We start from the raw sequence: 18,536 nt of genomic DNA, 5'->3' as shown, positions 1-18,536 counted from the left end.
ATGGGATATAAACTTATTAGGGGAGGGGCTTCTATTACAAACCCTGAATAACGCTCTGCCATAGGGATCAGTGTTATCGGTGCTCGGCTTATACAGGCTGTGGAGGTGTCTGTATACTTAGAGCACCGATCTGAGCACAGAGCACGGTAAGGGGCCCTCCGGCCGTCATCTCAGCTGATCTAGACTCCGCCCCCAATAACTGCATTTTACTAATTTTATCTCCTGCAATCAACTTTGATCAAGGAATCTAAAGGGTTAATGGCGATGAGCGTCATTAGTGGTGAGTCCTGGCTGCTTATAGATCCTGAGCTCACCTCAAAGTCCCATATGGGGCACAGAATGTAAATATACATCGTGTCCTTAAGGGTTAATAATAAACATCCCCAATAATCCTGATCTGATGGTGACCGCACACACATACCTGTATCTGTAGAGGAGTCGTGTGCTTACAGGACCTGCGATGATGTCACCGTCATGTGATCAGTCACATGGAGGAGTCACATGATCAGAGGCTGCTGCTCTGAGAGATCTCCACACACAACACAACAGCAGTGACTGCCCCACCAGGACCTGCTCCGTATCTGCTACATGCTGGAGGTGTAGGACCTGTGATGATGTCACAATCATGTGACCAGTACATTTGGGGGCAAAGTTTAGCAGTATAGATGTGACTGTGGCTGAAGGACCTGTGAGGATCATGTGACAGGAGTGGGCGGAGCTCAGCAGTGCAGGATAGAAGAGATTGTGAATGAAGGACCTGTAATAATGGTCATGTGACAGCAGAGTCCTGCATACACTGAGGAGATAAGCCTAGAGCAGCAGCCCCTGATCATGTGACTCCTCCTCCTCCATGTGACTGATCACATGAAAGTGACATCATCGCAGGTCCTGTAAGCACACGGCTCCTGTACAGTCTGCAGGTGGAGGTATGTGTGTGGTCACATGTGGAGGCTGTCAGATGTTTTTGTACTATTAACCCCTTCAGGACCCGGCAGTTTTGAGTTTTAACCCCTGAAGGACACAGTGATTTCTCATTTTTGTGTTATTTTATTTTTTCCTCCTCGCCTTCTAATAGCCATAATGATTGCAATTTCCTCTTTACAAACCCATATGAGGCTTCTTGTTCTTGTTGTTTTTTTCACCCCTGATTTGTACTTTGTAATGACATCACTCATTTTACTGCAAAATCTACAACAAGGGACAAAAAAAAATATTATTTGTGGGGTGAAATTGAAAAAAAAAAAAAGGTATTTGAAAATTTTTTTTACGTAGTGCACATTACGGTAATAATTCTCTTTATTCTGTAGGTCCAAACGATTGCAATGATAAATGATTTTCTATAGGTTTTATTTTAATACTTTTAAAAGATAAAAAATCTAACTTTTTGTACAAAAATGAGTCTGTATCAGATCGTCCTACCTTCACCCCTATAACTCTCTTATTATTCCGTATACGGGATGTATGAAAGTCACTTTTTGCGCCGTGATCTGTAATTTTTATCAGAACCACTTTAGTTTTGATGAGACTCTTTGATCGCTTTTTAAGAATCTTTTTTTTTTTTGGACCATGAAGTTGTTTTTTTTACGTTTACGCCATTGACCGTGCGGTTACACATAAGTTTAGGTAGAGAGGAGAGACAGCACCGATCCAATCAGCATGTGCAGGTGATCATCCGGGAATGCCAACCCGGAAAGGCATACAGAAGTTCAGGGTGGATACAGCACCAAATAGCTGAGGACTCAGGCAGGTAGATGGAACAAGACTTTATTTGCCATCCATGTGCAACGTTTCGGCAATAAACTGCCTTTTTCAAGCATATCAAACAAAGTGACAATGTGCATATATATAGGAATCACAACATGCTGTGATTGGTTACATAACAGGTGTTATACATATATCATTACAATCAATGGCCACATCCTATTGGCTAAACTGTGTTGTCATAGTGATTCAAATACACAAGAGATATAAATATAAGAAATATGAGAAAACAGCCATCTAAAACATATATAAGCTTCATATGTGTTCACTGGGACTTCACTTACACTGATCCATGTCACCGATTGCATCTTCATCACATAGATAGCATGAAAAATCTTGCGTCCGTATGTGACAGCTTCGCTTGTAAACAACCAAACTGCGGCTGCGTGGCTCCACACCGTGTAGTTCCGATCAGCTGACCACTAGGTCAGCTGATATAGGAGCGTCATAGATGCCCGGGATCAAAACAGTATGATCCGCGCAAGCGCCAACTGCCTGCGCATGCGTAGTGCGTCTACATGAGTCACCGCACATCAGTGAATCGGCCAGCGCATATCATATGCGCCCGCCGATACCCGAGGCGCACCTGACCAAAGACGCACCGCATAGTCTATAATGCATATGAGTCTGAATAGACTTCCATACACGCACTCATCAAGACTAATTTTCCTTAAACCTAGGCATCTATGTTAATAACAATAAAAAAGTATATCACAAGAAGATGCCATATTGAGACAAGGATCAGTGTAACACAGAATATATTCAAATCATAAGATCTATATTTATACAAAAAGGAAAAAAAAATTTTTCTAGGAGTCCTCAGTGAATTCATCCTCAGCTGTAATCTTCATATAAGGTGATGATGAATAATAAGTGAAGTGAATCTAAAAAAACATAAAAAAAATATTAAAATATCATCATAGAGAGATATCCAAAAACCTCATGTTGTCACTTATAAAAATTAAATACACCAAACAGGTAGAAGAAAAAAGTGAAAAGAATTAGTGAAGGCAAATAATGAAAAAAAGGAAAAAAGATAAAGTAGAGACCAAAAAAATATAAAATAAAAAATAATATAGATAATATAAAGATAAAAACATAAAAAATATATATGTAATGAAAAATAAATAATAAAATAAATAATTAAAATATAAAATGTAAAAAAACATGTAAAAAATATAAAAATAAAAATAAAATAATGAAAAAAGAGAAAGGGAAGAAAAAAAGAAAGAGAAAAGAAAAAGAAGAAAGAAAAGGGGGGGGGGGGAAGGGGGAAAAGAGAAAAAGCAAAAAAAGAAAAAGGGAAAGAAAAGGAAAAGAAAAAATGAATAAAATGAAAAATAAAAAATAAGAAAGATGAATTAGAATAAAGAAAGAGTAAAAAGAAAAAAAGGGGGAAAAAAGGAAGAGAAAAAGAGGGAAAAAGGAGAAGAGAGAAGAAAAGGGGAAAAAAGGGGGGGGGGGAGAAAAAACGGAAAAAAGGAATAAAGAGCAAAAAGAGAAAAAAGGAGAAGAAAAAGAGCGAAAACAGAAATAAAAAGGAGGATAGTATAAATGCCTACATAATCTTAATGAGTGCCGGATAAGATTAAATGGTCATAAATCTTCTATTAGGACTAAGAAGGTTGATCTCCCACTACCTAAGCATTTTTTGGAATTTGGTCACAATATTAGTCAGTTAAGATTTCGCATTATAGATCATGTACCTGTGTTGAGACGAGGGGGTGACAGGGAGAAATTATTGCGCCAGAATGAACTAAAATGGATCTATATATTAGATACGATGTATCCAAAGGGATTGAATATGGATTTTGGCTTGAAACCCTTTATGTAGGCATTTATACTATCCTCCTTTTTATTTCTGTTTTCGCTCTTTTTCTTCTCCTTTTTTCTCTTTTTGCTCTTTATTCCTTTTTTCCGTTTTTTCTCCCCCCCTTTTTTCCCCTTTTCTTCTCTCTTCTCCTTTTTCCCTCTTTTTCTCTTCCTTTTTTCCCCCTTTTTTTCTTTTTCTCTTTTTACTCTTTCTTTTTTTCTCTTCTTTATTCTAATTCATCTTCCTTATTTTTTTTTTTCATTTTTCATTTTATTCATTTTTTCTTTTCCTTTTCTTTCCCTTTTTCATTTTTTTGCTTTTTCTCTTTTCCCCCTTCCCCCCCCCTTTTTCTTTCTTCTTTTTCTTTTTCTTTTCTCTTTCTTTTTTTCTTCCCTTTTTTTCTCTTTTTTCATTATTTTATTTTTATATTTTTTACATGTTTTTTTTTTTTTTTTTACATTTTATATTTTAATTATTTATTTTATTATTTATTTTTCATTACATATATATTTTTTATGTTTTTATCTTTATATTATCTATATTATTTATTTTATATTTTTTCGGTCTCTACTTTATCTTTTTTCCTTTTTTTCATTATTTACCTCCACTAATTCTTTTCACTTTTTTCTTCTACCTGTTTCGTGTATTTAATTTTTATAAGTGACAACATGAGGTTTTTGGATATCTCTCTATGATGATATTTTAATATTTTTTCATGTTTTTTTAGATTCACTTCACTTATTATTCATCATCACCTTATATGAAGATTACAGCTGAGGATGAATTCACTGAGGACTCCTGGAAACATTTTTTTTCCTTTTTGCATAAATATAGATCTTATGATTTGAATATATTCTGTGTTACACTGATCCTTGTCTCAATATGGCATCTTCTTGTGATATACTTTTTTATTGTTATTAACATAGATGCCTAGGTTTAAGGAAAATTTGTCTTGATGAGTGCATATATGGAAGTCTATTCAGACTCATATGCATTATAGACTATGCGGTGCGTCTTTGGTCAGGTGCGCCTCGGGTATCGGCGGGCGCATATGATATGCGCTGGCCGATGCACTGATGTGCGGTGACTCATGTAGACGCACTACGCATGCGCAGGCAGTTGGCGCTTGCGCGGATCATACTGTTTTGATCCCGGGCATCTATGACGCTCCTATATCAGCTGACCTATAGTAGTCAGCTGATCGGAACTACACGGTGTGGAGCCACGCAGCCGCAGTTTGGTTGTTTACAAGCGAAGCTGTCCCATACGGACGCAAGATTTTTCATGCTATCTATGTGATGAAGATGCAATCGGTGACATGGATCAGTGTAAGTGAAGTCCCAGTGAACACATCTGAAGCTTATATATGTTTTAGATGGCTGTTTTCTCATATTTCTTATATTTATATCTCTTGTGTATTTGAATCACTATGACAACACAGTTTAGCCAATAGGATGTGGCCATTGATTGTAATGATATATGTATAACACCTGTTATGTAACCAATCACAGCATGTTGTGATTCCTATATATATGCACATTGTCACTTTGTTTGATATGCTTGAAAAAGGCAGTTTATTGCCGAAACGTTGCACATGGATGGCAAATAAAGTCTTGTTCCATCTACTAGCCTGAGTCCTCAGCTATTTGGTGCTGTATCCACCCTGAACTTCTGTACACATAAGTTTAGGTTTATTTTTGTTTACATTAATTAATTTAAGAGAAAATAATTGGTAAATGGGGAAGATTCAATCGTTTATTAGGGGAGGGGCTTATTCACATTAAGTTAATGTTCTTTTTACCTTATTCTCAGTTTTTTAGTCCCTGTAGTAGACTATTACATGGAATCTATAGATTACATACACTGATCAATGCTGTGATGCTGAGGCTGCCTGCAGGATTGGAGCGTCGTTCAGACAGCATGGAGCGAGGTTAGGGACCTCCACCCATTCTCTCAGCTGATCGGGACCCCGCTATTTCACTGTGGGTGTCCTTATCAGCTCCACTGAGCTACCGGAAATAGATTTTTTGCATTGGTGATGTCCGGCATTAGCAATGAGTCCCAGATGCTGATAGCAGGTAGGTCCTAGGGGCTATGAATCGTGCTGAACTCCTGACTGTTCTTCATAGACTGGCAGCGGCCTCCCTCCCCTCCAAATCTTATCACTTTAATGACAGGAGTCCCTGCTCTGAAAGGGGTTTCCTGCACAAGAGCAGAAGATATGCCAGATTTGATGCGTCTCCTGCTCCGGAGCTGGGCCCATGGCTATACATTATATACCTCCTGCCCAGTCAGCCATGAAGGAGTTAAATGGTGGTGATGCATTGCCACTTACCTTTTCTGGGGCCACACACTATACTGCTGCTTATTGTCCCTTCTTCTCGCTGGGATAAGAGCAACCAGTCTAGCTAGGGTTAAGTGGCACACAGCACTGCCAATTCTATCCTTAGGGGCCAGACAGTAAGCATCCATCTGGGGGAGGAGAGCAGTGATACTATGAAATATCACTTAAAGGGGTATTCCGCCCCTAGACATCTTATCCCCTATCCAAAGGATAGGGGATAAGATGTCAGATCGCCGCGGTCCCGCTCCTGGGGACCCCTGGGATCCCTGCTGCGGCACCGCGCTATCATTACAGCACAGAGCGAGTTCGCTCTGTGCGTAATGACGGGCGATACGGGGGACGGAGCAACGTGACGCCATGGCGCCGCCCCTCGTGACATCACGGCCCATCCCCTTAATGCAAGTCCATGGGAGGGGGGCGTGACGACAGCAGCGGGACCGCGGCGATCTGACATCTTATCCCCTATCCTTTGGATAGGGGATAAGATGTCTAGGGGCGGAATACACCTTTAACTCCTTACACTCCATGGGACGGGCGCTTTGGGTATAATGACCTGAACTGACAGCTGGATCTTCAGACTTGCGGTCAGTTCGGGACATGTGACCATAATATAGAGGATCTGCCCCGACAAGTATTCACCTCATCATCCGAGAGCAAGAAGATAAATCATGTGCAGGAATATCCCCTCAAATGTCTCCATATAACATCCTGGAATTGTATAGAATTAAATGTTTATTCACAATACAGGTTCCTATAAGGTGTCAGGACGTGGCGGTCTATTTCTCCATGGAGGAGTGGGAGTATGTAGAAGGACACAAGGATCAGTACAAGGATCAGGTCATGATGGAGGATCAGCAGCCCCTCACATCACCAGGTAATAGACATGACTATATACACACGTCCTCTCATTATTTGTATGTAAAGAATGAATTCAGTCTCTGTATGTGTTCCCTACAGTCAGATCCAGTAAGAGAACCGCACCAGAGAGGTGTCCCCGTCCTCTTGATGAGCAGAACATGGAGGATATTACTACAGGGAAAGATCTGAGCTATATTAATGCTACAGACATAAAGGAAGAAGAAGAGACAGATGTGAGCAGTGATGAGCAGTATAAGGAGGACATTTCTACACGGAAATATCTGATCTATAATAATGCTACAGACATAAAGGAAGAAGAAGACACAGATGTGAGCTGTGATGAGCAGTATAAGGAGGACATTCCTAAAGGGAAAGATCTGATCTATATTAATACTACAGACATAAAGAAAGAAGTAGAAGAGACAGATGTGAGCGGTAATGAGCAGTATAAGGAGGACATTCCTACAGGGAAAGATCTGATCTATAATAATGCTATAGACATAAAGGATGAAGAGACAGATGTGAGCAGTGATGAGCATTATAAGGGGGCCATTTCTACAGAGAAACATCTTATCTATATTAATGCTACAGACATAAAGGAAGAAGAAGAGACAGATGTGAGCAGTGATGAGCAGTATATGGAGGACATTTCTACAGGGAAATATCTGATCTATAATAATGCTACAGACATAAAGGAAGAAGAAGTGACAGATGTGAGCAGTAATGAGCAGTATAAGGAGGACATTCCTACAGGGAAAGATCTGATCTATATTAATGCTCCAGATATAATAGTAAAAGCAGAAGATACAGATGTGAGCGGTGATGAGAAGTTTAAGGAGGACATTTCTACAGGTAACCACCCAGGTAAGTAGTGATCATTAAATACAGAGAAGGGTCACAGATTCTATTCAGTCACCGGCTACAATAATATTTTGGGGGAAGTAGTGGTGTAACTAGAATCTCTGGGACTACAGGGAAAATTTTGGAATACCACCCCCCTTCCCCAAAACATATTTCAGGCTGGGGCCTCCCAGCTCCTCTGGGCACAAGTGACCTCTGCTCCGTGCAGGGATTACTGTCAACCACTGCATGAAGAGGTGCCGACATGCCTCTCTATAAATCTCTATGGGAGAGCCGGAGATATACAAAAGGGATGCAAGGCAGGAAATCGCGGGGGTCTCAGTGGTCGGACCCCTCACGATCAGACATTTATCCCCACAGGATTCTGTGACTAGGGGATAAGTACTCATGTACTAGAGTTTTCCTTTAACACGATAACGACCATGGACGAGTATACATGTCCAGGAGGATGCATGTTCCCGCACCTGGACGAGTATACACATCCATGGTTCTTGTGGGTACTGCCCAATGTACCCATGAGGCCGTGGCAGGGACTTGGCTGTAACACACAGCCGGGACCCTGCCACACTACCGGGACCAATGTAAACTTCGGTCCCAGCAGTTTAACCCTTACAGCCACGGTCGGAAGTGACCGCGGGCTGTAAGTGTTTTGACGGAGGGAGCTCCCTCTTCCTTTCCCTGCAGCACCCCGCGATCATGGGGTGCTGTGTGTGATCCCCGTTAGGCAGGGGCCTGCCGCACTGCCGGGACCGAAGTAAACTTCGGTCCCGGCAGTTTAACCCTTACAGCCGCGGTAAGAAGCGACCGCGAGCTGTAAGGAGTTTGACAGAGGGAGGGGGCTCCCTCTGTCTCTCTCCTGCAGCACCCTGCAACGATCGCAGGGTGCTGCTTGTTACCTGGGCAGCCAGGGGTCTCACAAGGACCCCCAGGTCTGCCCCGATTATTGCCAGAGGCACGTCCTGATATGCTGCATGCTAGTGTAAAACTGTCAGGCAGCATATAACTGCAAATAAAAGTGTAAAAACACTAACTGAAAGTAAAATGTAAAAAAATGTAATAAAAAATAAAAATACATTTATTAAATAAATATAATGAAAAGTAAAAATGCATAATGTGTAGGATCACACGGCGCACATCCCATATTACATGCTGCGGATGCCCTGGCAGTCACAATAGTGAGCTCCCTGCTGCGGCTGGGTATCTTTGTGTGTCCACTCATAGCGGTGGATTTCCCGCCGGCAGTCATGAGCAGACACACTGAGCTACCCAGCCACAGCAGTGATCTCGCCCTTGTGACTGCCGGGGGCATCTGCGGTGTGAAATACTCTGCGCTCTATGTGACCCTACACTGCGTCCCGTTCATACTGCGTTTCAGCATTATGTTACAGGTATCCGTCAGCATCACGTCAATAATAATGATTCTGACATATACTGTAGCAGCTCCAGTCATTTCTGAATGAGACGGGTCCAGTATACATTGGATCCCTTTTCTGACATGACAGCGGACACCGATACTGCAGAAATGCCGTATGAATGGGGACGATCACCCAAACACCCAGTGATGGATATATTCACCATGAGCGGATGATTATTCCCACAACATGGCGGATATATCCATCAGGAACTATAACTGTCACAGACAGCCGCGCGTCACTGATAAAAGACCAAGGACCAATCAGAGCGCTCCCTGGTCCAGACAATATACTTGTGGGGTGCGGTATTGTTCTGACAGCTCCGATCCTTTGCAGGCATGGAGTGGGCTCTATAATTCATATAATGATGTCCTGATGGCCAAAGGGGGCTCCTCTCCTTCTTGGTCCTACCAGGTGGTCAGGCAACCAGATATGGCCTAAGTAGGGGTACTGCCCAGCCCGGGACGAACAACGTGAAAAAATATGGGGCGCATTTCCTACTTTTCAGAAGCGACTTACCAAAATGATGTCCCACAAATTCTTTATTTAAAGCTAATTGCAATTTTTTTCCTCTGAATTTGAAATAATTGTAGCCAAATAATAAGGGTTCAACATTCTCACTTTTGCCCTAGGTGAATACTTTAGGGGGTGCGGTGTATATATAATGGGGTCACTTCTGGGGGTGCAGTGTATATAATGGGGTCACTTCTGGGGTGCAGTATATATGATGGGGTCACTTCTGGGGGTGCGGTATATATAATGAGGTCACTTGTGGGGATTCTGTATATATAATGGGGTCACTTGTGGGGGTTCTGTATATATAATGGGGTCACTTCTGGGGGTTCTGTATATATAATGGGGTCACTTGTGGGGGTGCAGTATATATAATGGGGTCACTTGTGGGGGTGCGGTATATGTAATGGGGTCACTTGTGGGGGTTCTGTTTATATAATGGGGTCACTTCTGGGGGTGCAGTGTATATAATGGGGTCACTTCTGGGGGTGCAGTATATATAATGGGGTCACTTCTGGGGGTGCAGTATATATAATGAGGTCACTTCTGGGGGTGCGGTATATATAATGGGGTCACTTCTGGGGGTGCGGTATATATAATGGGGTCACTTCTGGGGGTGCAGTATATATAATGGGGTCACTTCTGGGGGTGCAGTATATATAATGGGGTCACTTCTGGGGGTGCGGTATAGATAATGGGGTCACTTCTGGGGGTGCGGTATATATAATGGGGTCACTTCTGGGGGTGCGGTATATATAATGGGGTCACTTCTGGGGGTGCGGTATATATAATGGGGTCACTTCTGGGGGTGCGGTATATATAATGGGGTCACTTCTGGGGTGCAGTATATATAATGGGGTCACTTCTTGGGGTGCGGTATATATAATGGGGTCACTTCTGGGGGTGCGGTATATATAATGGGGTCACTTCTGGGGGTGCCACTTCTCAGCCCAAACCCCCAAACTATCCAGATCCATTTGTAACAGTGCACTGTCCTCTATTGTGTTTACTGCTTTACAGAGTTTAGTATCATCTGCAAAGATTCCACCATCTTTACTCATTTCCCATATCTCCGCCCAGTTGGCCCCCAGCTAGAAGCCCCACCCTCCTGTCCTTGTGGCCCTATTCCTGTTATGTCTTTACCTCTAATATGTCAGGTTCTTCTTCTCCTTCTGGTTCTCTTCCCGCGGTGTCCACATGTCTCCCCGGCCGCCGCCATCTTGTAGAAGGAGGTTTATAGAGAACTGTGGATCCAGGCTCTATGGTGGGGACGGGCTGCACCTCAATAGGTAGGGGGCGCTGTGCTTGGGGAGGAGATAGTGTAGATCAGTGGTTCTTAACCTGGGTTCGATCGATCCCCAGGGGTTCGGTAAGTCAGGCTTCTTTTACACTACAAAATTCTCCGTTTTTAAACATCCGTATGAAGTTCTGTCTGAAAACCAGCTGAAAACGGCAGTAACGAAATCTTATACGGCCGTTAGAAAATCCCATTATAGTCTATGGGATTTTTCTTATATCCGTTTTAATCCATTATAGTCCGTTATTGATAACGGACGTTATTTTGTGACGGAAGATAGTAACGGGAGAAATAGTTCATGAACTATCAGTCATTTTACCAAAATATCCTCGGCGAAACGGAAAAAAAAATCATTGTGCGACAAAATGTAAGAAAAAATTTCATTTTGTAACTTTTGGGGGCTTCCGTTTCTACACAGTACATTATCTTTATTCTGTAGGTCCATACGATTAAAATGATCCCCTACTTATATAGGTTGGATATTGTCGTACATTGGAAAAAATCATAACTACATACAGGAAAATTTATGTGTTAAAAATTCTCATTTTCTGACCCCTATAACTTTTTTTTTACCGCGTACAGGGCGGTATGAGGACTAATTTTTTGCGCCGTCTTCTGAAGTTCTTATCGGTACCATTTTTGTATTGATCGGACTTTTTGATCGCTTTTTATTAATTTTTTCATGATATAAAAAGTGACCAAAAATACACTATTTTGGACTTTTGAATTTTTTTGCGCGCACGCCATTGACCGTGCAATTTAATTAACAATATATAATAATATATAATAATTCCGACATTTTCGCACGCGGCGATACCACATATGTTTATTTTTATTTACACTGTTTTTTTTTTTATGGGAAAAGGGGGGTGATTCAAACTTTTATTAGGGAAGGGGTTAAATGACCTTTGTTAACTTATTTTCCCACTTTTTTTTGCAGTGTTATAGGTCCCGTAGGGATCTATAACACTGCACACACTGATCTCTTATACTGATCATTGTTATCCCATAGGGACCTATAACACTGCACACACTGATCTCTTATACTGATCATTGTTATCCCATAGGAGACTATAACACTGCACACACTGATCTCTTATACTGATCATTGTTATCCCATAGGAGACTATAACACTGCACACACTGATCTCTTATACTGATCATTGTTATCCCATAGGAGACTATAACACTGCACACACTGATCTCTTATACTGATCATTGTTATCCCATAGGGGGCGATAACACTGCACACACTGATCTCTTATACTGATCATTGTTATCCCATAGGGAGCTATAACACTGCACACACTGATCTCCTATGCTGATCATTGCAGGGATCAGTCAGAGAGGCGGTCGATTGCTCAAGCCTGTAGCTCAGGCTTGGAGCAATCAATCGACAATCAGACGCTGCGGAGAGATGTAAGGAGACCTTCGCCTGTGTCCCAGCTGATCGGAACATCGCTATTTTATCATGATGTCCCGATGAGCCCGACTGAGCTGCTGGGAACGGTTTACTTTAGTTTTCAGACGCAGCGATCAACTTTGATCGGCGCGTCTAAGGGTTAATAGCGCACCACACTGCGATCAGTGCCACGCGCTATTAGCCACGGGTCCCGGCTGTTGTTAAGAGGCCGTGACCCCGCGTTATAGATCGGGAGCGGACTCATGATGTAGCGGTACGTCATGAGTCCTTAAGGGGTTAAAGGGGTACTCCGGTGCTCCAGCATTCTGAACTTTTTGTTCGGAACGCTCAGAGGCAGTGATCATGAAGTTGTGGCCACGCCCCCTCTCACATGAATGGAGGGGGTGCGACATCACAAGGGGGCGTAGCCGTAACATCAAGACCACTGGAATCTGGCTTTTGTTTAGAACGGGGGGGGGGGGGGTGTTGCAGGAGATCCTGGGGGCCCCAGCAGCCAGACCCCGCGATCAGACATCTTATCCCCCATCCTTAGGATAAGGAATAAGATGTCTAGCAGTGGAGTACCCCTTTAAATCCCTTTATTCTTTCCCTCTGATACGGAAATGTTCCGGTTTGGGTCACCTGTGTGGGTCCAAATGGAGGTATAGGTGCTGCTGGCGAGCCGTGAGCCAAAATCATTAAAAATAAAGGTTCCCCTTTTAACTTGGATCCAGGAAAATTTCACTAACTTTATTAGGACATAAGTCTTTCTATACACATTAATAGACAAAAGACCAAAAATGTTATACTCTCTGCCTAGACAGGATAGGGGATAGGTTATAGATCACGGGGGTCCGACCCTTGTGACTCCCCGTGATCTCCTGAATGGGGCCCCAGCAGTCTGCTGGAAGCGGCCGTTCTGACCCCTACAGGATGCCGCGGCCGACACACCCTCCATGTATCTCTATGGGATACATGGAGGGGGAGTGTCGGCCGCCGCTCCATGCAGGGGTCTGTCCGCCCCCTTCAAGCAGACTGCCAGGGCCCCGTTCAGGAGATCGCAGGGAGTCCCAAGGGTCGGACCCCCGTGATCTATAACGTATCCCCTATCCTTTGCCTGAATTCTCTGGCTGGCATGAGGATTATAAAGGGGGCCGTTTGGATGACTGCCCCATTATAACCTGCGGGGTCAGGTGGATTGGGGGACACGGTCATTTGGTCCCTGACCGAGCCCCATAGCAGTGATTTTCCCTGAGGCTGTGTCCACATGATTGTCAAAGACGGGTGTCCCTGCTCCTTATAAGCCAGTGGTGTCAAACTGTGGCCCTCCAGATATTCCAAAACTTCAAATCCCGGGCATGCTGGGAGTTGAAGTTTTGCAACATCTGGAGAGCCGCAGTTTGAAGACCACTACACTAAGGGATACCATGAGAGGGAAGCCTTGATTTACCTTTCGGGGATTTACCTTTCGGAGGAGGCAGACCGACCTTTGGTGTCCAGGGATAATGGGAGTTGAAGTTTTGCAACATCTGGAGGGCCACAGTTTGACACCACTGTTGTATGGCTGCTCCGCTATCATAGTAACTATCTTTCTTCAGTTTTGCAGTAAAACTTATTTAAAAATGAAGGGTGGATTTACAAAGTACTATTGCTTAGAAATGCAAAAATGTCCTGGGTTGTTAAGGGGTTAATACTGATAATAAAATCTGTGTTATTCTCTGCAGATTCTTGTAGCAGGAGATCAGAGGAGAATCTTATATCTTCAGATTATAAAGCAGATGATGATATCACACAAGATACATATGAAGAACATTCCATTATCCCAGATACACCCTCAGCCCTTCACAGCCAAGATCTGTCATCTCCTCCTTATATACAGGTCCTGTCTTCTCAGTCATCACAGGATGTTCAGCAAAATAAAAGGCACAAAAGGAATGATGGACATCAAAGAGATTGTGCAGGGGAGAAGCAATATTCATGTTCAGAATGTGGGAAGTGTTTTAATAGCAAATCACAACTTATTCAACATAATATAACTCATACAGGAGAGAAGCCATATTCTTGTTCAGAATGTGGGAAATGTTATACTCATCAGCCAAGTCTTATTAGACATCAAAGAACTCACACAGGGGAAAAGCCATTTTCATGTTCAGAATGTGGGAAATGTTTTACTTTTAAATCAGGTCTTGTTGTACATCAACAAACTCACACAGGAGAGAAGCCATATTCATGTTCAGAATGTGGGAAATGTTATACTCATCAGCCAAGTCTTATTAGACATCAAAGAACTCACACAGAGGAAAAGCCATTTTCATGCTCAGAATGTGGGAAATGTTTTATTTTTAAATCAGGTCTTGTTGTACATCAAAGAACTCACACAGGAGAGGAGCCATTTCCATGTTCAGAATGTGGGAAATGTTTTGCTCAGAAATCCTATCTTGTTGTACATCAAAGAACTCACACAGGGGAAATGCCATTTTCATGTTCAATATGTGGGAAATGTTTTACATTTAAATCAGGTCTTGTTAAACATCAACGAACTCACACAGGAGAGAAGCAATTTACATGCTCAGAATGTGGGAAATGTTTTGCTCAGAAATCAGATCTTGTTAAACATCAAAGAACTCACACAGGAGAGAAGCCATTTCCATGTTCAGAATGTTGGAAATGTTTTACTCAGAAATCAGACCTTGTTGTACATCAAAGAACTCACACAGGGGAGAAGCCATTTTCATGTTCAGAATGTAGAAAATGCTTTACTCAGCAATCACATCTTATTCAACATCAAAGAACTCACACAGGAAAGAAGCCAATTCAGAGCAATAAATGATGCAGATAACTCATCTATATATTAACCATGTACATAGGATATCTGACATTTATACATATATCATATACTGCATCTCCAAACTTGTTACCAATTGTTAATAAAAGTTTTCTTTCTTATATGATTTATTATTCTTATATTCATCTCCGCACACTGGACTTATAATAAATGTAATATTGTCCCTGACGTTGTATATAGGGAATGTAACGCGTCAGTGTTGTCCCCGCCCCCTTCTCATTATGATTATAGAGACTTTAATTCAAGGCATCAGACAGGATCCGCGCGTCTCCCTTGAAGATCGTCTCTTCTGAACATAAGACGCTGCAGATACTTTTATTTATCACAAACCCTAGACCAGCGTTTCCCGTCTTGACGTCTATTTTCGGTCTCAGATCATAAAATCCATTTTTCTATATGAGAAGTCGTCAATATCTCGGCGTCCCCCGGGTTCAGTAAACATCGGTGTAATTCTTTTCCTTTTCTTTGTCCTCCCCGGGGTATAAAATCCCTAGAGATCTGATCACATCTGGTACAAGATCTCTTTACTTCACACTTTGCGCCATTATTACACGGATTGAAGACCCAGTTACACGCTCGTAAATTCCCATATATGTCGTGGATTGGAAGGAAAAAGGTTCTTAAATCTTATATTTACCAATAATATTTTATATTTTTACAGTCCATCCCTATCATAGTACGGAATTGTTATTTTTCTTCTATCCGATGGTTATTTAGTAATTTTGTTATGATTCAGAAGAGACCACGTGTCCCGTATAGACGCTCACCCTGAAGACATTAGACGGCGGTTTTGTGTTTCCGGATTTACACACTTATTATAAAGCTTTTCCTTCGTCTGGATTATTAGAGCTCGTTCGCTCTTCTTTTTCTCATCCTCCCCTTTATATTCCTCCTCATGTGGATATGGAATTCTCCTCAGTCCCTCCTTCTATAGGGCCCATTTTGTGGCCCCCGCACTCCTCCTTGGCCTCTCTAGTTCTTTCCTCTTTTATATATAACTTTGTCGGTATTACGAGACTGCTCTACGACTGATTCTGATTTCATAGTAACATAGTTCATAAGGTTGAAAAAAGATCAGTGTCCATCTAGTTCAACCTTTATCCCTAATGAGTCCCTACTGAGTTGATCCAGAGGAGGCAAAGAACCCTCATACTAGAGGTTAAAATTTCCTTCCGACTGCAAATATGGCATCAGAATAAATCCCTGGATCAACGTTCTGTCCCTATAAATCTAGTATCCATAACCAGCAATGTTATTATTCTCCAAAAATGCATCCAGATCCCTTTTGAATTCTTTAACAGAGTTCCCCATGACCACCTCCTCCGGGAGAGAATTCCACAGTCTCACTGCTCTTACAGTAAAGAACCCCCATCCGTGCTGGTGTAGAAACCTTCTTTCCTCTAGACGTAGAGGATGCCCCCTTGTTATAGATACAGTCCTGGGTATAAATAGATCATGGAGAGATCTCTGTACGGTCCCTGATATATTTATACATAGGTATTAGGTCGCCCCTAAGCCTTCTTTTTTCTAAACTAAATAACTCTAATTCTGATAATCTTTCTGGGTACTGTAGTCCTCCCATTCCCCGTATTACTCTGGTTGCCCGTCTTTGAACCCTCTCCAGCTCCACTATATCTTTCTTATACACTGGTGCCCAGTACTGTACACAGTATTCCATGTGTGATCTGACCAGTACTGTACACAATATTCCATGTGTGGTCTGACCAGTACTGTACACAATATTCCATGTGTGGTCTGACCAAAACTGTACACAGTATTCCATGTGTGGTCTGACACTGATTTGTACAGCGGTATTATTTCCTTGTCATGGGCATCTATGCCCCTATTGATGCCCCCCATGATTTTATTTGCCTTGGCAGCAGCTGCCCGACACTGGTCACTACAGCTAAATTTACTATTAACTAAGACTCCTAAATCCTTTTCCATATCAGTCGGCCCAAGTGTTCTCCCATTTAATACATAATCCCAGCCCGGATTTTTCCTCCCAATGTAAATTACCTTAAATTTATCAGTGTTGAACCTCATCTGCCAATCAGCTCAAACCTACCCAGATCCATTTGTAACAGTGCACTGTCCTCTATAGTGTAATCTACTATACACAGTGCACTGTCCTCTATAGTGTTTACCGCTTTACAGAGTTTAGTATCATCTGCAAAGATTGATACTTTCTCCCCTAACCCCACTTTCTTTACTCCCTATGGTTATTACTAAACACATTTTCCCTCTTCCCCTTTGTGGGAACGTTTACATTATTTTACGTTACGAGATTTATATTCTTCTACTAAGACTTTGGCCATAGAGGAATCTCAGGCTTTCTGGGGTTTTATAAGTAAATTTATCTTTATTCTCCAATGTTTTAAGCGTTATATTAACATACGTCCCTGAAATTGGTTAGAGAGATTGTATTTATTTCCTAAATAATAATAATATCTAAGCTTTATTCTTATCTGATTTCTTCTGCTCCTAATAGTAACCAAAAGACATCTTATATGAGAAGAGGAGCTGAATATCCAACTCTCTGAAGAACAGTGCGGATTTATTTCTAGCGCTCACGGGGTTCCTCCCCTTGTATTCGTATACAGGAGAGTTCATATAAGTTATATTGTCGGGGGTATGGGACTCCTCCTCTCCTTTTTTCACATGGTATTAGAGAATCTTATCAATGTTGAAGGTGTGGGAGTGAGTTGGGCCGTTAGCCATCAGTCCTTTGATAAAGCTGGGGAGCCAGCGAAACGTCAGGGAACTGGATACATGGGAGTTTTAATTGCAACTCTTACAGTTATCTCCTGATTACTAAATATATAGAGAGCTCCTGAACAGCCATACAGAATAAGCTTACATTCCTTCTGAGCTTATCATATTTCCAGCACACTGATACGGAGCTAAACTGGAGCTGTGGTTTCCCCCTAAAGTTGTTGATATATTTAGAGTTTTCCGGGCACCTTCTGGGGTTTTGTTGTATGTGGATTGAGTCGTGCACTCTTTTACATAGAAAAGAAAGACATAGAAAGTCAATGAAAAAATCTGGGGTCAGCTCACTGCCTGACGATGCCTTCAGTTTATGGATGGATAGGACACTTGCATCACATGTGGAAGCTCGGCAAGCTGCTCAGCCGATGTCCCCATATTGTGTCACATCCATGTATCGGGTGAATAATCAAAATACGGTAACATAATACATATATAATCTCTGTTCTTGACAAGAATATTAACCGTGCAAACATATGTACGAAAGAAGATTACATAGCTTAATAAATATATGATAAATCATTGCGGAAATTCATACCTGTCGGAGAACGATTCTCCAAACATAAGATCCAAAAAGCTTGGCACAAGAATACTTGTTACTCCAGTCTCCGCCTCTAGGTGGAGGACGCACCCTTTCTATCCTGGCGATACTAAGGCTGGA

General features: G+C 42.0%; 1 protein-coding gene across 1 annotated transcript in view; it reads left to right on the top strand.

The window, feature by feature from the left end:
* Window positions 1–15,144, top strand: part of LOC130298212 (oocyte zinc finger protein XlCOF22-like) — a 49,684-nt gene extending 34,540 nt beyond the window's left edge. The window contains exon 3 of the mRNA XM_056551125.1: window positions 14,233–15,144. Coding sequence (XP_056407100.1) covers window positions 14,233–15,091 — 859 coding nt within the window. The 3' untranslated portion in view covers window positions 15,092–15,144. The remainder of the gene's footprint in view (window positions 1–14,232) is intronic.
* The last annotated feature ends 3,392 nt before the right edge of the window (window positions 15,145–18,536 follow it).

Source organism: Hyla sarda (genome assembly GCF_029499605.1).
Source record: "Hyla sarda isolate aHylSar1 chromosome 1 unlocalized genomic scaffold, aHylSar1.hap1 SUPER_1_unloc_5, whole genome shotgun sequence".
Lineage (NCBI taxonomy): Eukaryota > Metazoa > Chordata > Amphibia > Anura > Hylidae > Hyla > Hyla sarda.
Note: the sequence above shows the minus strand (reverse complement) of the source record. Positions and strands in the feature narration are given on the sequence as shown.